The sequence below is a fragment of the Phalangium opilio genome, unplaced genomic scaffold (genome assembly GCF_054372755.1).
Source record: "Phalangium opilio isolate 3A_F unplaced genomic scaffold, DU_Popi_V2 ptg000041l_1, whole genome shotgun sequence".
Lineage (NCBI taxonomy): Eukaryota > Metazoa > Arthropoda > Arachnida > Opiliones > Phalangiidae > Phalangium > Phalangium opilio.
This window is the reverse complement of record NW_028324165.1, coordinates 6,034,162-6,051,771: the sequence shown is the minus strand read 5'-3', so window position 1 is coordinate 6,051,771 and position 17,610 is coordinate 6,034,162. Positions and strand designations below refer to the sequence as shown.

Genomic DNA, 17,610 nt, shown 5'->3' with positions numbered 1-17,610 from the left:
AAAGGCGGGAAATTCTCATTTAGTCTGCTTAGAAAGAAGCTCAACAGCAACATCGTGCGGCGTGCCTACCGGCAAGTTCGGCAACTATGACTGGATCTAACACTAACTTATAGCGTTTTCCTTTGGGTCCTCGCGGAGCGCTCCCAAGGAGCAATAAAAATTGTAGTAGTAGTTTCCAGCTTCGTTAAAGACTGTTTTTGAAGAATAGGATCTCCTAGTTTTATTCCTCCATGGGAGCGCTCCGCGAGGACCCAAAGGAAAACGCTATAAACCTGTAAACATTAAAAAAGGCGGGAAATTCTCGTTTAGTCTGCTTAGAAAGAAGCTCAACAGCATCATCGTGCGGCGTGCCTAGTTGCAACTATGACTGGATCTAACACTAACTAAACCTGTAAACACTAAAAAAGGCGGGAAATTCTCGTTTAGTCTGCTTAGAAAGAAGCTCAAGCAACATCGTGTGGCGTGCCTACCGGTGGCAACTAGCTATCGCGTTCGCGGCATCGCTTGATCAAAAATTATTATCCAAATAACCCGATTTTTTCATCATTATTTAAATCACAAGACTTTTTATAATGCAGTTACATGTTTCTTACCTCGACGGCACTGTTAAAAAGTTATCTTTTGACGAGCGAAAAGAAAAGATTTCTAAACTTACAGATGTTGCTAGGTTTCGAAAACTAGTATCTAAATTATCAGGCATTCCTATTGATCGAGTTAGGTTACTATTCCTGGGGAAAGAGGTAAGTTACAATTTTTAAGCTTACTTTCAGGGCGTAATTAAGCAAGCAATATAATTAAAAATGTCAACAGTTATGCGACGTCCATGAAGAAGATGGAAAATTTATAAAGGACAACCTTCACTATTACGATATCGAATTCTCACTTACTCTGCAAGTTGCTGAAAAGGCAGTGATTGCTGACGCCAATGAAAAATCGAAAACAGCGGCAACTAATGAAGCTGTACGACAAGTGATATACTAATGTCAAAGCTTACTTTTATACGGCATGTGGGGTTTAGATCAAAAACAGCGTTGCCACAGGGACAACTTGGAATAAAAATCAGGGAATTTCAAAATGAGTGAAAATGGTCAGGGAATTTGTTTTAGTGTATAAAATTTAATTGGGCTAAATAATTCATAGATTATTTAGAGATTATCAGGGAAAATCGTTAAAGAATTTGAAAAAAAAAACAAAAAAAAAAACAACTATTTTTTGCGGTAACGCTGAAAATTAAGAATTTCAAGTATAAAATTCTAACCAATTTGTTTAAAGCAACGCTTTAGCAAGGAAAGTCAAGTATTTGGAATAGTGTGCTACCACGAACTTTGTAGTGACGTCACATGCTCTTATCTCTTACCTTATTTTCAGGCGACCATATTGGCAGTCGCGAGGCGTCGTCAGCTTGGGCAATACAAATTCGGGACCCAATATTGACGTCACAGTTTTTCCCCCCCTAGCTTCGTGGTAGCACTCTATTGTAGCGTAGGCTGAAGAAGTACAACTTTTAAGATGAGGGTCTTCAATATTATAAGAATATTGAACACATTAGTGCCATATTTTAAGTAATTTGTGTGTTATGACGCAGCTTTAATGATGTATTTAATTATTCCTTATCTGTGGGGTGAATTTTGTTAAAAAAAAAACAAAGTTGTCTTTATAGTGAACATTCTTCCTATTACATATTTAATTATTTATTGTATTTTAAGTCCTTAATATATTCTCCTATATAATATCATGATAATTCCCATATGTTAAATTGGAATAATTTTTATTAGTCAGACGTCATTTGAAGTTATAGATTTGTTTCTTAAACCGTGATGGAAAAAAGAAATTCTAAAATGATTGATTTTTCTCATTTCCTCCTATTTTGCAATGGTTTCTTCCTAGTTTCTCCTATATTTTGCAATGTTTTCTTCCTATTGTCTCCTAAATTTTGCAATGGTTTCTTCCAGCTGTTTTCTCCTATATTTTGCAATGGTTTCTCCCTATTTCCTCCTATATTTTGCAAAGGTTTCTTCCTATTTTCTCCTATATTTTGCAATGGTTTCTCCCTATTTCCTCCTATATTTTGCAAAGGTTTCTTCCTATTGTCTCCTAAATTTTGCAATGGTTTCTTCCAGCTGTTTTCTCCTATATTTTGCAATGGTTTCTCCCTATTTCCTCCTATATTTTGCAAAGGTTTCTTCCTATTTTCTCCTATATTTTGCAATGGTTTCTCCCTATTTCCTCCTATATTTTGCAATGGTTTCTTCATATATTCTCCTATATTTTGCAATGGTTTCTTCCTATTGTCTCCTATATTTTGCAATGTTTTCTTCCTATATTGTCCTATATTTTGCAATGGTTTCTTCCTATTTTCTCCTATATTTTGCAATGGTTTCTTCATATATTCTCCTATATTTTGCAATGGTTTCTTCCTGTTTTCTCCTAAATTTTGCAATGGTTTCTTCCTATATTGTCCTATATTTTGCAATGGTTTCTTCATATATTCTCCTATATTTTGCAATGGTTTCTTCCTGTTTTCTCCTAAATTTTGCAATGGTTTCTTCCTATATCCTCCTATATTTTGCAATGGTTTCTTCATATATTCTCCTATATTTTGCAATGGTTTCTTCATATATTCTCCTATATTTTGCAATGGTTTCTTCCTATTGTCTCCTATATTTTGCAATGTTTTCTTCCTATATTGTCCTATATTTTGCAATGGTTTCTTCCTATTTTCTCCTAAATTTTGCAATGGTTTCTTAATATATTCTCCTATATTTTGCAATGGTTTCTTCATATATTCTCCTATATTTTGCAATGGTTTCTTCCTGTTTTCTCCTAAATTTTGCAATGGTTTCTTCCTATATTGTCCTATATTTTGCAATGGTTTCTTCATATATTCTCCTATATTTTGCAATGGTTTCTTCCTGTTTTCTCCTAAATTTTGCAATGGTTTCTTCCTATATCCTCCTATATTTTGCAATGGTTTCTTCATATATTCTCCTATATTTTGCAATGGTTTCTTCCTGTTTTCTCCTAAATTTTGCAATGGTTTCTTCCTATATCCTCCTATATTTTGCAATGGTTTCTTCATATATTCTCCTATATTTTGCAATGGTTTCTTCCTATTTTCTCCTAAATTTTGCAATGGTTTCTTCCTATTTTCTCCTAAATTTTGCAATGGTTTCTTCCTATTGTCTCCTAAATTTTCCAAAGCTTTCATCCCATTTTCTCCTATATTTTGCAATGGTTTCTTCCTATTCCCTCCTATATTTTGCATCAATTCCTTACTATTTTCTCCTATATTTTGCATCAATTTCTTCCTATTTTCTCCTATATTTTGCATCAATTTCATCCTATTCTTCCCCTATATTTTATATCAATTTCATCCTATTCTTCTCCTATATTTCGCATCAACTCTGCTTTTACGATTTTCCAGACATCCAGTTCTATTTCTGACAAAGCTATCATGGAATGTCTTAAAATGTCTACCTACCAACTTCTTCTTTATTCTTTACTGAGCCCGTAACGGAGGCTCAAGTGACTCTGTTGTCACAAAATTTCGGACTATCAGCCAAAACTTGGATTCCCAGCAAATGGTAACTGTTCGCCTTAGTGCATACTTTTCTTTCTCTCACATCCATCTTCTCAATTTCCAAGAGAAATACGCGATTCCTTTTACGTATCTCCCGAGATATTTCTACTATGTAGTCGCGATGGTCTGAAAAACCAAGATATTTTGAACCTCTATGATCCGACCAAGAAGCGATATCTAGTTTATTAAGGAGAAGGTATAAATTCGCCCCCACATTTATAATCTAGCTTTATCTCCAGTCCAAACGTATAGTAGGTCCGGAGTTAATCCCCGCCGCCTCTAAATTACAACCAGCAGCATCTCATTGGTTCTTGAAAACTCACGTCAGCGCGACGCGAATGACAGTGAAAATTACGTATTTTCCGACTTAGGAGAGGCTGCGAAATAGCCCGGCCACCATTTACGCCCCCCCCTTGTATTTTGGAAGGGGGACTGCGACTATGGCGCGCGAATACTTAGGCATCTTATACCTTCTCCCTAATAAACTAGATATCGCTTCTTGCGGGCGGTTTAACGAAGTTTTAAGCCCTTCCCCTTACATTCAATCACATATTAGTATGGGATCTCCAGTCCAAACGTATAGTAGGTCCGGAGTTAATCCCCGCCTCTAAATTATAACCAGCAGCATCTCATTGGTTCTTGAAAACTCACGTCAGCGCGACGCGAATGACGAAAATTTCGTATTTTGATTTTCCGACTGAGGAGAGGCGAAATAGCCCGGCGCCTCCTTTTACGCCCCCCCTTGTATTTTGAACAGGGGGACTGGGACTATGGCGCGCGAATACTTAGGCATCTTAAACCTTCTCCCTAATAAACTAGATATCACTTCTTGCGGGCGGTTTAACGAAGTTTTAAGCCCTTCTCCTTACGTTCAATCACATATTAGTATGGGATCTCCAGTCCAAACGTATAGTAGGTCCGGAGTTAATCCCCGCCTCTTAATTACAACCAGCAGCATCTCATTGGTTCTTGAAAACTCACGTCAGCGCGACGCGAATGACAACGAAAATTTTTCAAAATTTGGTATTTTAACGACTTAGGAGAGACTGCGAAATAGCCCGGCCTCCTTTTACGTCCCCCCCCTTGTATTTTGAAAGGGGGGGACTGGGACTGGCGCGCGAATACTTAGGCATCTTATACCTTCTCCCTAATAAACTAGATATCGCTTCTTGATCCAACCAAATAGTGCAAATTATTAGGGAACACGTAAAAAATTTTAAATTTTCTTTTGCAGGTGGAAAATTCGAATTCAGTTAAATTAGTACCCGCTGTTAGCCTGTACTATAAAACTGGCGAATTTGTCGATGCCAAAAACATGGACTTTGGAGGAGCTTGGTTGGAGGCCAGAATTGTTCAAATTTCACGAGAAACTACTGTTAAATCTCATCCGGGCTCGAAATTATCCAGCTCTCAAAGTTCGTGCTCTAATCAGCCATGTACGTCATCAAGCTCCAGCAATGACGGAGACAGCCAAACTATTCCTTCCTCAGCCCACCAAACAAATCCTTCCTCGGTCTCCAACATAGATGATGGTTTAACGTATACCGTTGAATTTGAAAAGAAGTATGTAACCTTTAAAAAACATTAGAACTGGGGGTTTTTTTTTTCTTCCAATCAATTGAAGGGAATGGTTAAGGAGGGGAAAGTTAAAATACGTCATAAGATATGTTCCATAAGTATGACAACTTCCTATACTTGGTAATGTTAGAGACTTAAGCAAGTAGTCCACTTAGCCTTGCGAAACCGTATCGTTACCGTTTTAAGTTCTTATATCATCCGAAAGAGGGCGCCCATTACCTAAGTCCGAAAGCATCGTTTAAGAAACGTTATCAGATGGCGTTCTGTTCGTATTTGGATACGTGACGTTACGTTAACGATACGGTTTCACAAGGCTTAGTGGACTACTTGCTTAACATAGCTCGAGATAACTAGTTCGAGAACGACAAGCGAGAATAGAGTGCTGTCAGAAGCGCTGGTGTGACGTCACCCATGCTGTTTTCCCATAAAGAAAAAACGGTAACTGTCATGGCCGCTCATTACTAAAGGCAGACTCGTGACGTTTAACCTTGGATCTGACGTCACAACTGACAGCACTCTATTGATTGTCTACACTCGGCGGTTAATTAATTTTGCAGGACTTCCATCTAGGTCCTATTTAGTCTGAACTTTCTAAGCCTTTGACAGCGCCTCACCAGGCGTATGGCGCTTTACCTCGAATCTATGACCTAGGTCACTTCAAAATTACAAGCTCCAGTTTCTAAGTTACCAGTGACAAACTTATTGAACATATCTTATGAACAGTTATAGTTAGCTATTGAACGAAATATGGCCTAGCAAACACCCTCCGTGTAATAAAGCCCAGAGTATTGTTATAAACTAAACCCCCAGTGTCATTTAGAAATTTTTTTTTTTTTAATGGTAAGAAATGTTTTAGTGCCAGTTGTGCGAGGGGGTAGACGCTCTAGATCTCTGTGTACACCTGAGTTCAAAAAAGTTCAGCTTTGACAGTGCATTGAGTTCAAATCCTTCGGAACTCAGGAGTTCAGCTTTGACAGTACATTGAGTTCAAGTCATATTGTACACCTGAGTGTCTTCCCCCTCGCAGTTGTGTAACATTATTATTTAAGTTGGCTTCGGTATGCTTATAAAAGATCGATTAGTTTCCCTACTAATAGTTTAAACAACTATTGCTACCTCGACCGGTCTCGTGACGTCACGCCCCCCTACCTCCATATTACGACCATATTGGAAGTCGTTAGCTCAGGCCATACAATTTAGACTACCCATATTGACGTCACGTCCCCGTAGCTCCTCCCCTCTCAGTACCACCAAGAAGCGATATCTAATTTACTAGGGAGAAGGTATAAGATGCCTAAGTATTCGCGAGTCCCCCTTTCAAAATACAAGGGGGGACGTAAAAGGAGGCCGGGCTATTTCGCAGCCTCTCCTCAGTCGGAAAATATGACTGTAATTTTCGTCATTCGCGTTGGTCGCGCTGACGTGAGTTTTCGAGAACCAATGAGATGCTGCTTGTGTAATTTAGAGGCAGCAGGGATTAACTCCGGATCTACTATACGTTTGGACTGGAGATAAATCTAGAAATCTGGCGAAATTATACCTTCTACCTAATAAACTAGATATCGCTTCTTGGTACCACTATAGTCCTTGCATTTACCAAAGTGTGACGTCCCAAATAGTAGCACCCCTTCCTAATTCTTTGTCATGGACCATCATAAGTTTAAACCTCATCCCTCCTCGAGTCCTCCAACAGAGTAAAGTAGTTTGTGTACGGTTCCCAAACCTTTGAAGGCCCTCATACCATAGTCAAAAAAGTATGGTCTTCATTGCCCAAAGCTCCTTTCATGCCAATTATCAGTTTTCCTCAGTCTTTTTTACTAGTCCCATTAATTTTGTGTGGTAAATTTTAATTTTTAGCAACAACCGAGTGTACCTTTCGCTCAGTTGCATTCGCCCAAGAGCGCGAAAGAAGATCAGTGTTGACGACGTTGTTATTGGAGCCAAAATAATGGTCAATTACAACACGGACGACCCAACAAAAATTGGCTACTATTACGATTTCCTTGTAACCAGTAAAGAAGACACGCGAACTAAGAAGTTTGTGATTGGATCCATTATTCTTGGGTAATTATTACTTTGTAACCAAATTCTAACCACCCACCCCCCTTGCAGTCTTGCTTTATTAGTTCTAGCACTACATTACGCGTTATTGGTTGAAGCGTAAGATATGTTCCATAAGTATGACAATTCTATGCTTCGTAATGCTATAGCATAGAGACTTACAGCTCGAGATAACTAGTTCGAGTGAACGACAAAAGCGAGAATTGAAGTCCTACACTCGGACATTTTTAATTTTGCCACACTTCCATCTAGGTCCTATTTAGTCTGCATTACTAAGCCTTTGACAGCGCCTCACCAGGCGTATGTCGCTTTACCTCGAATCTATGACCTAGGTCACTTTACAGGGTTCATACAAACCTGGAAAACAGGAAAAAATCAGGGAAATAAATAGTTGACAAAAACCTCCAGGAAAACTCTAGGAAATTTCGATATTTTTAGTAAAATTCAGGGAAATCAGGGAAATTTGCGTCAATCAGGGGCTGAGTAATTAAGTAAAATTTTCATAAACATCCCCTCCATAGGATTAACATTACACTAAACTTTGGGGGCTCATAACTATGGTTACACTAGAGATACGGGGATGTCCTTTGATTATGTAACAGTCCTATTTGCCCCACCTCTCCCTCGTTAACATTGGATACTCCATATACGGGAAAAACCTGGAAAAGTCAGGGAAGTATATGGGGAAAAACCTGGAAAAATCAGGGAAGTGTATGGGGGGAAAACCTGGAAAACTCAGGGAAGTGTATGGGGGAAAACCTGGAAAACTCAGGGAAGTGTATGGGGGAAAACCTGGAAAACTCAGGGAAGTATATGGGGAAAAACCTTGAAAACTCAGGGAAGTATATGGGGAAAAACTGGGAAACTCAGGGAAGTATATGGGGAAAAACCTGGAAAACTCAGGGAAGTATATGGGGAAAAACCTGGAAAACTCAGGGAAGTATGTGGGGAAAAACCTGGGAAATTTGTTTTCCAAAAGTTGTATGAACCCTGTCTATGACCTAGGTCACTTCATGACAAGCTCCAGTTTGTAACCAGTGACAAGCTTAAGGATGGAACATATCTTCTGAACTTATGGTGCCATCCCAGTAATCCTTGTATTGTAATTAGTAGAAAAGCAAACTCAACGCTCAAAATGAAAGAGACTGCGATGCGAGAGAGTTAGTTATAACATATTTCTCACTTTATTATTTTATTTTAAATTCTTTTAACAGCGATGATAATACTCAACTTCACAATTGCAATATTAGTCTCGTCAATCACTTGTATGTCATCGAGAAGAACTTTCTCATTAAAGCTCGCGATTACTCTCAACAAAGACTTATGATTATAGGACCTCCTGAAAAACGTAAACCAGCTCCCTAATCTTTCTTTCTCGTTCCTTTAAGATTGTTTGAACTTTTCCTTTAAAACCCCGGCCAATTGGCCCTTTCTGACGCCCATGTAGGTCCAACTAAAGCGCTGTGTGACTCTTGTCAGGATCGCTTGAATGTTAAATGCCGAGTATGTTCGTGCTATGTATGCGGTGGAAAAGCTCACGCCAACAAACAAATTCAATGCGACGAGTGTGAGAACTTCTTTCACACGTGGTGCGTGAAATTATCTTCAGTCCCTGACGAAGACGAATGGTTCTGTCCTAATTGTAAGAATGAGGACGACATTGTCAAGCCCGGCAAAGAAAACCTAAGCAGCAAGAAAAAATCCAAAGGCAAAGGGCCTGTGAATGGACCCGGGATTCGCGACTGGGGAATGGGCAAGGCCTGTGCCGGCCTTAGTACTGAATGTACAATTGTAGGAAAAAATCATTTTGGACCCATCCCCGGGGTTGAAGTCGGGATGTCATGGGAATATAGGGTCGATGCTGCTGGAACGGGTGTGCATCGTTCAATAGTTCCCGGAATACATGGTCGGACGGATGAAGGCGCTTTCTCCATTGTTTTTTCAGGGGGATACGATGGTGATAAGGTTAGTTTTTTGTAGCAGTATTGAAGCGAAGCTCGGCTCTATAGCTGCATGTTGGCGCCCCATAAAGATGGCTTTTCTTCTATATACAGCGTGATAAGGCTACTTAAAGGATCCGACCTTGTGTATCAGTTCTAATTGATTCCTAGACAGATGTTTTCGAAGAAATCCTGAAGAGTAATGTACCTGCAAAATGTACGCTTTCCAGGTAAAGCGGTTTCGGCTGGGCTTTGATTAATAGTCAGTGACAGTCAGGACTTTTACATCTATATCTATATAAATCAAAGTCCTGACAGACTAATCAAGGCCCAGCCCAAACCGCTTGCCCTAGAAGGCTGAAAATTTGCAGGAACGTTACTCATAAGCAGTAGTCGCGTGCTAAGAAAGGTTTTCCCACCCAATCCGCCGCCATCTTTATAAATGGCGCCCCGAAATGTAAAATATCTTCTCTATGCAAAAAAGTCCGCGCGTTTCAACCGATTTCACAAAAATTGAGTACACTGGTTTCCTTTAACCTATAGACGGGCTGAATGGTCTTTTGGGTTCGATTTGTTGCCATCTTTTTAAATGGCGGCCAAACACTTAAAAACCCTTCTTTATGGAATAATGTCCGCATGAAAAGTAATAAAAGAAAAATGTTCCGACGGGATCCCGACGGGCTGACGGGCAACGCCGAGTGCCTTTGCTCCGAGGGTGCTCCCATAATATTAGTCACGGGCAGTAAAATCTACCCATTCTTTATATCATTTTGATGGAAGTTCTTATTACACGCGAGCGACGCCGCGGGTAAAAGCTAGTATAATTTAATGGTAGTTTTTAATTTTAAAACAAGGGCAAGGCCTAAACTAATTACAGAATAATAAAACGCGCCCATGTTTTTCAAATAATATACGCACATTGCAATACCATTTCAACAAGATGCTCCGGCCCCGTAAAACTTTTAAAAACGTTCTTTGTGTGTACATGATTAGCTATTAGGGGTGCCAATGGAGCCGTGTTTTTTGTAAAGATTTAAAAAGAGAAATTGAAGGTAAAATTTATTGCATTAATTGTTTTAGGATGAGGGAGAATCTATTGTTTTCACTGGTTCCGGCGGGCGGGACCTTTCCCATAACAAACGCACCGCTGCCGTACAATCTAAGGATCAAGAACTAACTTATCGGAACAAGTAATAATTAAATATTATTAAGCTCTCGTTAGTAGGTTACCTTATCCCATATAAGGGGGAGGGGGGGGGCGCACGCCAAACTTCTGCAGTTGACTTCCGCTTATGCGCTGGACGAAGTTGGCAGGTTCCCGGAAGTAGAACCTAATCAGTTTGTACCAAAGCGCGGCGAGCTCACCCCTGACATTCTGATCCTTATATATGATATATATTTGGGCTGGGATAGATTAAATTTTAGAAGTAGGAATGGAGAACGATTAGTATTTACTTCAGTCCGACTCATAGGCCACCCAGTATAGAGCCCCTTCCTCCCTCCAACACGTAACGAAAATTTTAAATTATCTTATTGGCGGCTCACTTAAACTACGTTTTGATGACGTTGCTGACGGGGACGGTGAAAAATAAGTAATTCACTTTTACCCCTGTCGCTATGACCCGCCTCTTCTTTCATAGCCCCCCCCCCCGGTCCCGTGGAAGGGGGTCCGGGACTTTGACGCGCGCCCAGATTACTCTGTTCTCCATTCCTACTTCGAAAATTAAATGTATCCCTCTTTGTATTGACATCAGCAAAGACGTGGTGCTTCTTTTCCTGATATAATTCTTTATTTGTTAAGAAAAAGCTGCCACTCTCAATATGTTTTGTGTAGAAAACAAAATATTTGTATTCTTTTCAGAGCTTTAGCTCTAAATTGCGCTGCCCCTATTAATTGTAAGAAAGGTGCCACAGCTAAAGATTGGAAGAGCGGGAAACCCATTAGGGTTTTAAGAGGCTTCAAAGGTCGCAAACATTCCATTTATTGTCCCGTCAAAGGTTATCGTTATGACGGAATTTATAAAGTGAATATTTAACATTGTAGGACTCTTATTAGCTGTACCTTATAAAATTTGAACACAAATTTAGGTCGTAAAATACTGGCCCGAAAAATGTAAGTCGGGATTTAATGTTTGGCGCTTTCGCCTTCAGAGGGATGATCCAATTCCAGCCCCGTGGACTGATGAGGGAAAAGAAAGAATGAAAGCTCTTGGAATTGAAGTTCTGGTAAGCAATGGAGAAACTTACTCGCATTAAGGCTGGAGAATTTATAGCATTGGATTGTGCATATTTTAATTTTATATTCACAAATTCGAACGTACATACTCGATTGAGGCAAGTACTTACAACGCCACAGCAAACTACTTACTCGATCGAGTCAAGTACTTACATAATAGCCAACTACTTCATCAATCGAGTCAAGTACTTGCACAATTGCCTATTATTTACTCGATCGTGTCAAGTACTTGCACAATTGCCAATTATTTTCTCGATCGAGTCAAGTACTTACACCATTACCAAATACTTAATCGATCGAGTCAAGTACTTACACAATAGTCAATTATTTACTCGATCGAGCCAAGTACTTACACAATATCCAATTATTTACTCGATCGAGTCAAGTACTTACACAATAGCCAATTATTTACTCGATCGAGCCAAGTACTTGCACAATAGCCAATTATTTACTCGATCGAGCCAAGTACTTGCACATTTGCCTATTATTTACTCGATCGAGCCAAGTACTTGCACATTTGCCTATTATTTACTCGATCGAGCCAAGTACTTGCACAATTGCCAATAATTTACTCGATCGAACCAAGTACTTGCACAATTGCCAATTATTTACTTGATCGGACCAAGTACTTGCACAATTTCCAACTACTTACTCGATCGAATTTCTAGCCAATTACTTACCCGATCTAGTATCAAGTTGAGTACTTGTTAAGTTTTTCGATGTTTGAGATTACTCGAAATGCAGAATTCAAGACAAACACAGGCCTAAGAGTATTTTAAACTAGGGTTAGTCCCCCTATTATCGGACGCTCCTATTATCGGACACATTTTTAAAAAGTTGTTTATAAAACTGCCGGGGAAAAAAGGAACACTGTAAGTTACCTAGTTTTAAAGAGGGTGTCGAAATCTGTATGTTGCATGTAAAAACAGAGAAGGGGCGCGATGTCAGAGGAGGAAAGCGCGAACGAACCAGATATCCAATTTTTTTGATTAATTAAAACTAATTGAGGGGCCGGAAAAATTCTTCCCCCCATTTTTAAATCGTGTTTTGAGGTATATAAATAGAAGCCAACTATAAGTTATGTGTATGGCTGTAAAGCCCGAATCTTTTTCTATAAATTGCTACTTTAACAGTTAGTTCTAGGTTTCTTTACATGAAAATAAAACGCGAATCGTATCTAATGTAGAAAACCTATTATCGGACAGCTTTCAAACACGTTTTAAAGACAAATATTTAACGTAGGCTTAGAGGGATTGTAAATATTTAATGCTTAAAGCGGTTAGTGATGTTCAGAATGGATCCAGAAGTGTCAGAGAAGTAACAATTTTCACGGGTCTTTTATTGTTAAAAAAAAATTGGTATTCCAATTGAGGAACCATTGTCCGATACAGAGATCCAAATGTCCGATAACGAAGACCCACTGTCCGATACAGAGATCCAAATGTCCGATAACGAAGACCCACTGTCCGATTCTGAGATCCCAGTGTCCGATAGCAAAGACCCACTGTCCGATTCTGAGATCCCAGTGTCCGATAGCGAAGACCCACTGTCCGATACTGAGATCCCAGTGTCCGGGCTACAAAGACCCACTGTCCGATTCTGAGATCCCAGTGTCCGAGTTGGATGTATAGGCGTCCGATAAATGGAACATGGGTGTCCGAATCAACATCCAAATAGCCGATAATAGGGTACGATACTTGCCGAATAAAATCCATGATTGGGACAACATTACATCGTTCTTTTTGAATTATTTCTATACCATTAGGTGCAGAAACGTTCAAAATATATATTTCATAAACTTTTCAAAGGTTTTCTGTGATTTCCTTACATTTAACCATAATGTTTTAAAATGTGTCCGATAATAGGGGGACTAACCCTATCACATGATCATAGTCCATATGAATCGTACTAGCCTTGATAATTTTCTTTACTGCGCAATCCTTTTCATTCAGTGGGTTTTTTTTTTAATTCGAATACGTTTATGTTATAGGCTGAAACCAAAGTTTTGCCTCAAACTAAGAAAAGATCAGTTTTAAAGGTCAAACTGTCTCAAAAACGAAAAGCTATAGAGAGTTTAAAAAAAAGTGAAGATGAAAGTGGCTTTTCTGAAAGTGAATTTGAAGTCAAAAGACCGAACTTGAAGCCAGTGACTTATAGTCCACCAATGGGTGTACAGGTGATGATAAAGGAGGACAACTTAAATGAAAAGATTTGGGCAGAGTGCGTCTCTTATTGCGAGAAAGGAGAATTGGTAAGTTTTGATATTTTATAAGAAGCATATGGGAGTCTTACCAACCACCTCAATAATACCACGGGGCCCCCAGAGGTCCTATAATTCCTATAAATACTATATTTTTAAAACTTTCCTTTAAAATCCTATAATTTTGGCTAAAATCACCTAAATCCTATAATTTTGGCTGAAATCGCCAAAAATCCTATAATTTTGGCTAAAATAGCCTAAATCCTATAATTTTGGCTAAAATCGCCTAAATCCTATAATTTTGGCTAAAATCGACAAAAATCCTATAATTTTTGGATAAAATCACCTAAATCTTATAATTTTGGCTAAAATCGCCAAAAATCCTATAATTTTGGCTAAAATCACCTTAATCCTATAATTTTGGCTAAAATCGATTAAATCTTATAATTTTGGCTAAAATCGCCGAAATCTTATAATTTTGGCTAAAATCGCCTAAATCCTATAATTTTGGCTAAAATCGCAAAAAATCCTATAATTCTGGCTAAAATCGACAAAAATCCTATAATTTTGGCTAAAATTGCCTAAATCCTATAATTTGGCTAAAATTGCCTAAATCCTATAATTTTGGCTAAAATTGCCTAAATCCTATAATTTTGGCTAAAATCGCCTAAATCTTATAATTTTGGCTAAAATCGCCTAAATCTTATAATTTTGGCTTAAATCGCCAAAAATCCTATAATTTTGCCTAAAATCGCTTAAATCCTATAATTTTGGCTAAAATCGCAAAAAATCCAATAATTTTGAAAATTGGGCGAATTTTAAGCAACCCATATCGGTTAAACCAGGACTCTGGTCTAAAAAATATCATAAAATAGGGTTGGTTTCCCTAGTATTGTAGCTTAAAAAGGGACTGCAAAGAAGGCATCGGCGGGTGGGTAAAAATTATTTGAAATACGTCACAGACACCACGTGATGCCAAGATACAAAGGCTCCTCATGGAGTGAAACTGGACATCTAGTCCTTGTTTTCGCGAGATTGCAGCGCCAATTCCATGAAGTGGTAGTTTTCGAAATAAAACGAACTAAGCTCCTTGGTCACGAGCCTCTGACGTATTTCAAATAATTTTTACCCACCCGCCGATCCCTTCTTTACAGTCCCTTTAACTAGTTAAAAGTAGCTCGTTATATTGTGGTTCTGATAACTGAACGTTCAGTGCATGCGCACCACCATGGTGTGAGTTTTGCGTGTAGCCAGCTAATAGGGAGTTTCTATTAGTTACGTCATTTACTAGATCAAAAAAGGCAGGAAATTATTTTTTTCGCAGTACTGGTTCTATTTAATAAACGAAAAATTAATATTTTTAGTCCTATATAATCCTATAATTCTGGAAAACCGTCCTATAAAATCCTATATTTTTATAAAAAAAACAAACGACTAAACGGTTCTTGGTTCGCGAAATAAATATTATATATTGTTATCATTTTAGGAATTTAGACGAAAAGTCATAGAACAATTCACGTGCCCCATATGTTACAATTTTGTAAAGGAGCCGGTGACTCTGTCATGCGCCCATACTTTTTGCCAATGTTGCATTCAACGCCAGTTAAAATTAATGCAATGGGAGTGTGCACACTGTAGAAATGTTATACCCAAAACATTCAACACTGACCCAAATGGGGTCTTAAGAGAAATTTTAAAATTGTTAGTACGTTGATTAAAGTGAAAATATGAAAAATTTTGTTTTGTATTGTAATTAAAGTTTAATTAAATTTCTTTTAATGAATTTATGTCTCGTTGAATATTGCTCTACTGTGGCACTTTTGTTCGCACTCCATTAAAACTATTCCACGGAAATATTGCAATTGTAAAAGGCAAACGTTTTCATCCGAAAAACCGTTGACGTTGCTATCGGTATTTTCCATTGAAAAGTTTTATTATTGCATTGACAACGAAAGTTAGGCAGTTCGAGCTTAGCTCCATCCCCAGCGCCATTATGCTATGTTTTTTTACAGAATAAAAACTATTTAAGCGCCTCCTCCCGGTACATTTTTAGCACTAGTGGAAGAGGCTAACGGTGACGTTGCATGACGTATTACTGCCAAGTCCCTATTGACTTGAAAGTATGTCTCCTTTACTACTGCTCCATGGTGGCAATCAATATTTTGGTAATGGAGTATAACTCAAATAAAAGTGTACAGTCTAGTCTACATACAGTTATAATGTATGCGCGCCACCGTATGTCCTTAGCGCCTTGTTTGATGCTGTACAACCTTAGCATATTGGGGTTAATTTTATTTTCCCCTTGCAATTGACGAGCTAGGCCTGAAACAGCCTTACTAACCCGAAAATTTATTAAAATTCGCGGTACATTGGATTAAGAGTGAATAAACAGGGTTCATACAAACCTGGAAAAATCAGGGAAATAAATAGTTGACAAAAACCTCAGGGAAAACTCAGGGAAATTTGCAATTTTGAGTAAAATTCAGGGAAATTTGCAATTTTGAGTAAAATTCAGGGAAATTTGCAATTTTGAGTAAAATTCAGGGAAATTTGCGTCAAACAGGGACCGAGTAATTAAGCAAAATGTTCGTGAACATTCCCTCCATACTATTAACATTACACTTTGCTTTGGAGGCTCATAACTCTGGTTCTATTAGACATAAGGGAATGTCCTTTGATTATATAATAGTCATATTTGCCCCCCCCCTCCTTCGTTAACATTTGCTCCATAGGATACTCCATATACGTGAAAAACCTGGAAAACTCAGGGAAATTTGTTTTCCAAAAGTTGTATGAACCCTGGAATATTAGGGTAGCAATATAAGTTAATTTCATGGTTATTAAAGCTAGAGGTTAATTTCAAAGGTTATTATAGTTTGAGATGAATTTAAGTACTTAGTCGTATTAAGGGGAAAAAGATAGCCATAAAACACCTGAAATTCGAGGACAGGGGTTTTATAAGACCGTGTCCTACTGAAGTCGCGGATACCATGCACATCAGTGGGAAGCGAATTCCAGATGGTCATCACCCGACGCAAGAAAGAGTACTTCAATGGATCACGACGAGAGGGGGGTAGAAAAGGTTTACGCTAATTACCTCTTGTGACCAGGTGAGGGGGGCAGAGGTGAAGGCATTCTGGCTTCCATTAAAGGGGCTAACCGGCGCTGTTGGGGTGAAGTCCGCCCTCAGTTCAGGGGGAAAACACCCAAATCTTTGGCCATAAGGAATGGCGCCACCGTCGCGGTGGGCGGGTAAGCAATATGCTAACCAACAGTTTAACCCCCCCCCCTTCACCCCAACAGCTCTGGCCAGCCCCTTTAAGTAACAACCGGAATCGGGTTACAAGTTCAAGGTAGGTACGGCTTGTAGCCAACGAGCCCCAAACCCAGGGTTGATAACCTCACGTTACGCGGAAGGTGACGCAAAGTGGACGGGATTTTTGACGCGCGAGATTGGACACCTTCCAGCATATGAATATCACAGGCCATGTAGGGGTTCCAAATTTGACTTCCGAATTCAAGGAGGGAACGAAAGAGGCGGAGGCCTGCAGTAAAGAATCGCAGGGTTCATACAACTTTTGGAAAACAAATTTCCCTGAGATTTCGACGTTTTTCCCCCACATACTTCCCTGAATTTTCCAGGTTTTTCTCTTATTATATGGAGTATCCTATGGAGCAAATGTTAACGAAGGACGGATGGGGGACAAACAGGACTATAACATAATCGAAGGACATCCCCGTATGTCTAATAGAACCAGAGTTATGAGCCTCCAAAGTATAGTGTAATGTATATATTTATGAACATTTTGCTAATTACTCGGTCCCTGTTTGTCGTAGCCCTAAGTTTTTAGTATGGTTAAATGGGGGGGGGGCAAATAGGACTATAACATATTCAAAGGGCATCCCAGTATCTAGTAGAACCAGAGTTATGAGCCTTCAAAGTTGGGTGTAATGTTAATCCGATGGAGGGTATGTTTACGAACATTTTGCTTAATTACTCGGCCCCTGTTTGACG

The 17,610-nt window shown here is 38.9% G+C and overlaps 1 protein-coding gene across 1 annotated transcript; it reads left to right on the top strand.

Moving 5' to 3' along the window:
- Positions 1-299: 299 nt before the first annotated feature.
- On the top strand, positions 300-15,378 carry LOC149679578 (E3 ubiquitin-protein ligase UHRF1-like). Its single transcript, XM_089835357.1, has 11 exons — positions 300-740; positions 811-960; positions 4,815-5,143; positions 7,016-7,222; positions 8,434-8,567; positions 8,667-9,184; positions 10,240-10,349; positions 11,021-11,183; positions 11,248-11,385; positions 13,386-13,646; positions 15,082-15,378. The coding sequence occupies exons 1-11, from the start codon at positions 573-575 to the stop codon at positions 15,307-15,309; spliced, it is 2,406 nt and encodes an 801-aa protein (XP_089691483.1). The 5' UTR covers positions 300-572; the 3' UTR covers positions 15,310-15,378.
- The last annotated feature ends 2,232 nt before the right edge of the window (positions 15,379-17,610 follow it).

Excerpts from the sequence above, each read along its gene's own strand:
- LOC149679578 (XM_089835357.1), top strand. The coding sequence starts at position 573 with ATGCAGTTACATGTTTCTTACCTCGACGGCACTGTTAAAAAGTTATCT. Across the intron at positions 7,223-8,433 it reads ATTGGATCCATTATTCTTGG|CGATGATAATACTCAACTTC; the intron begins GTAATTATTACT and ends TTCTTTTAACAG. Across the intron at positions 13,647-15,081 it reads ATTGCGAGAAAGGAGAATTG|GAATTTAGACGAAAAGTCAT; the intron begins GTAAGTTTTGAT and ends TTATCATTTTAG.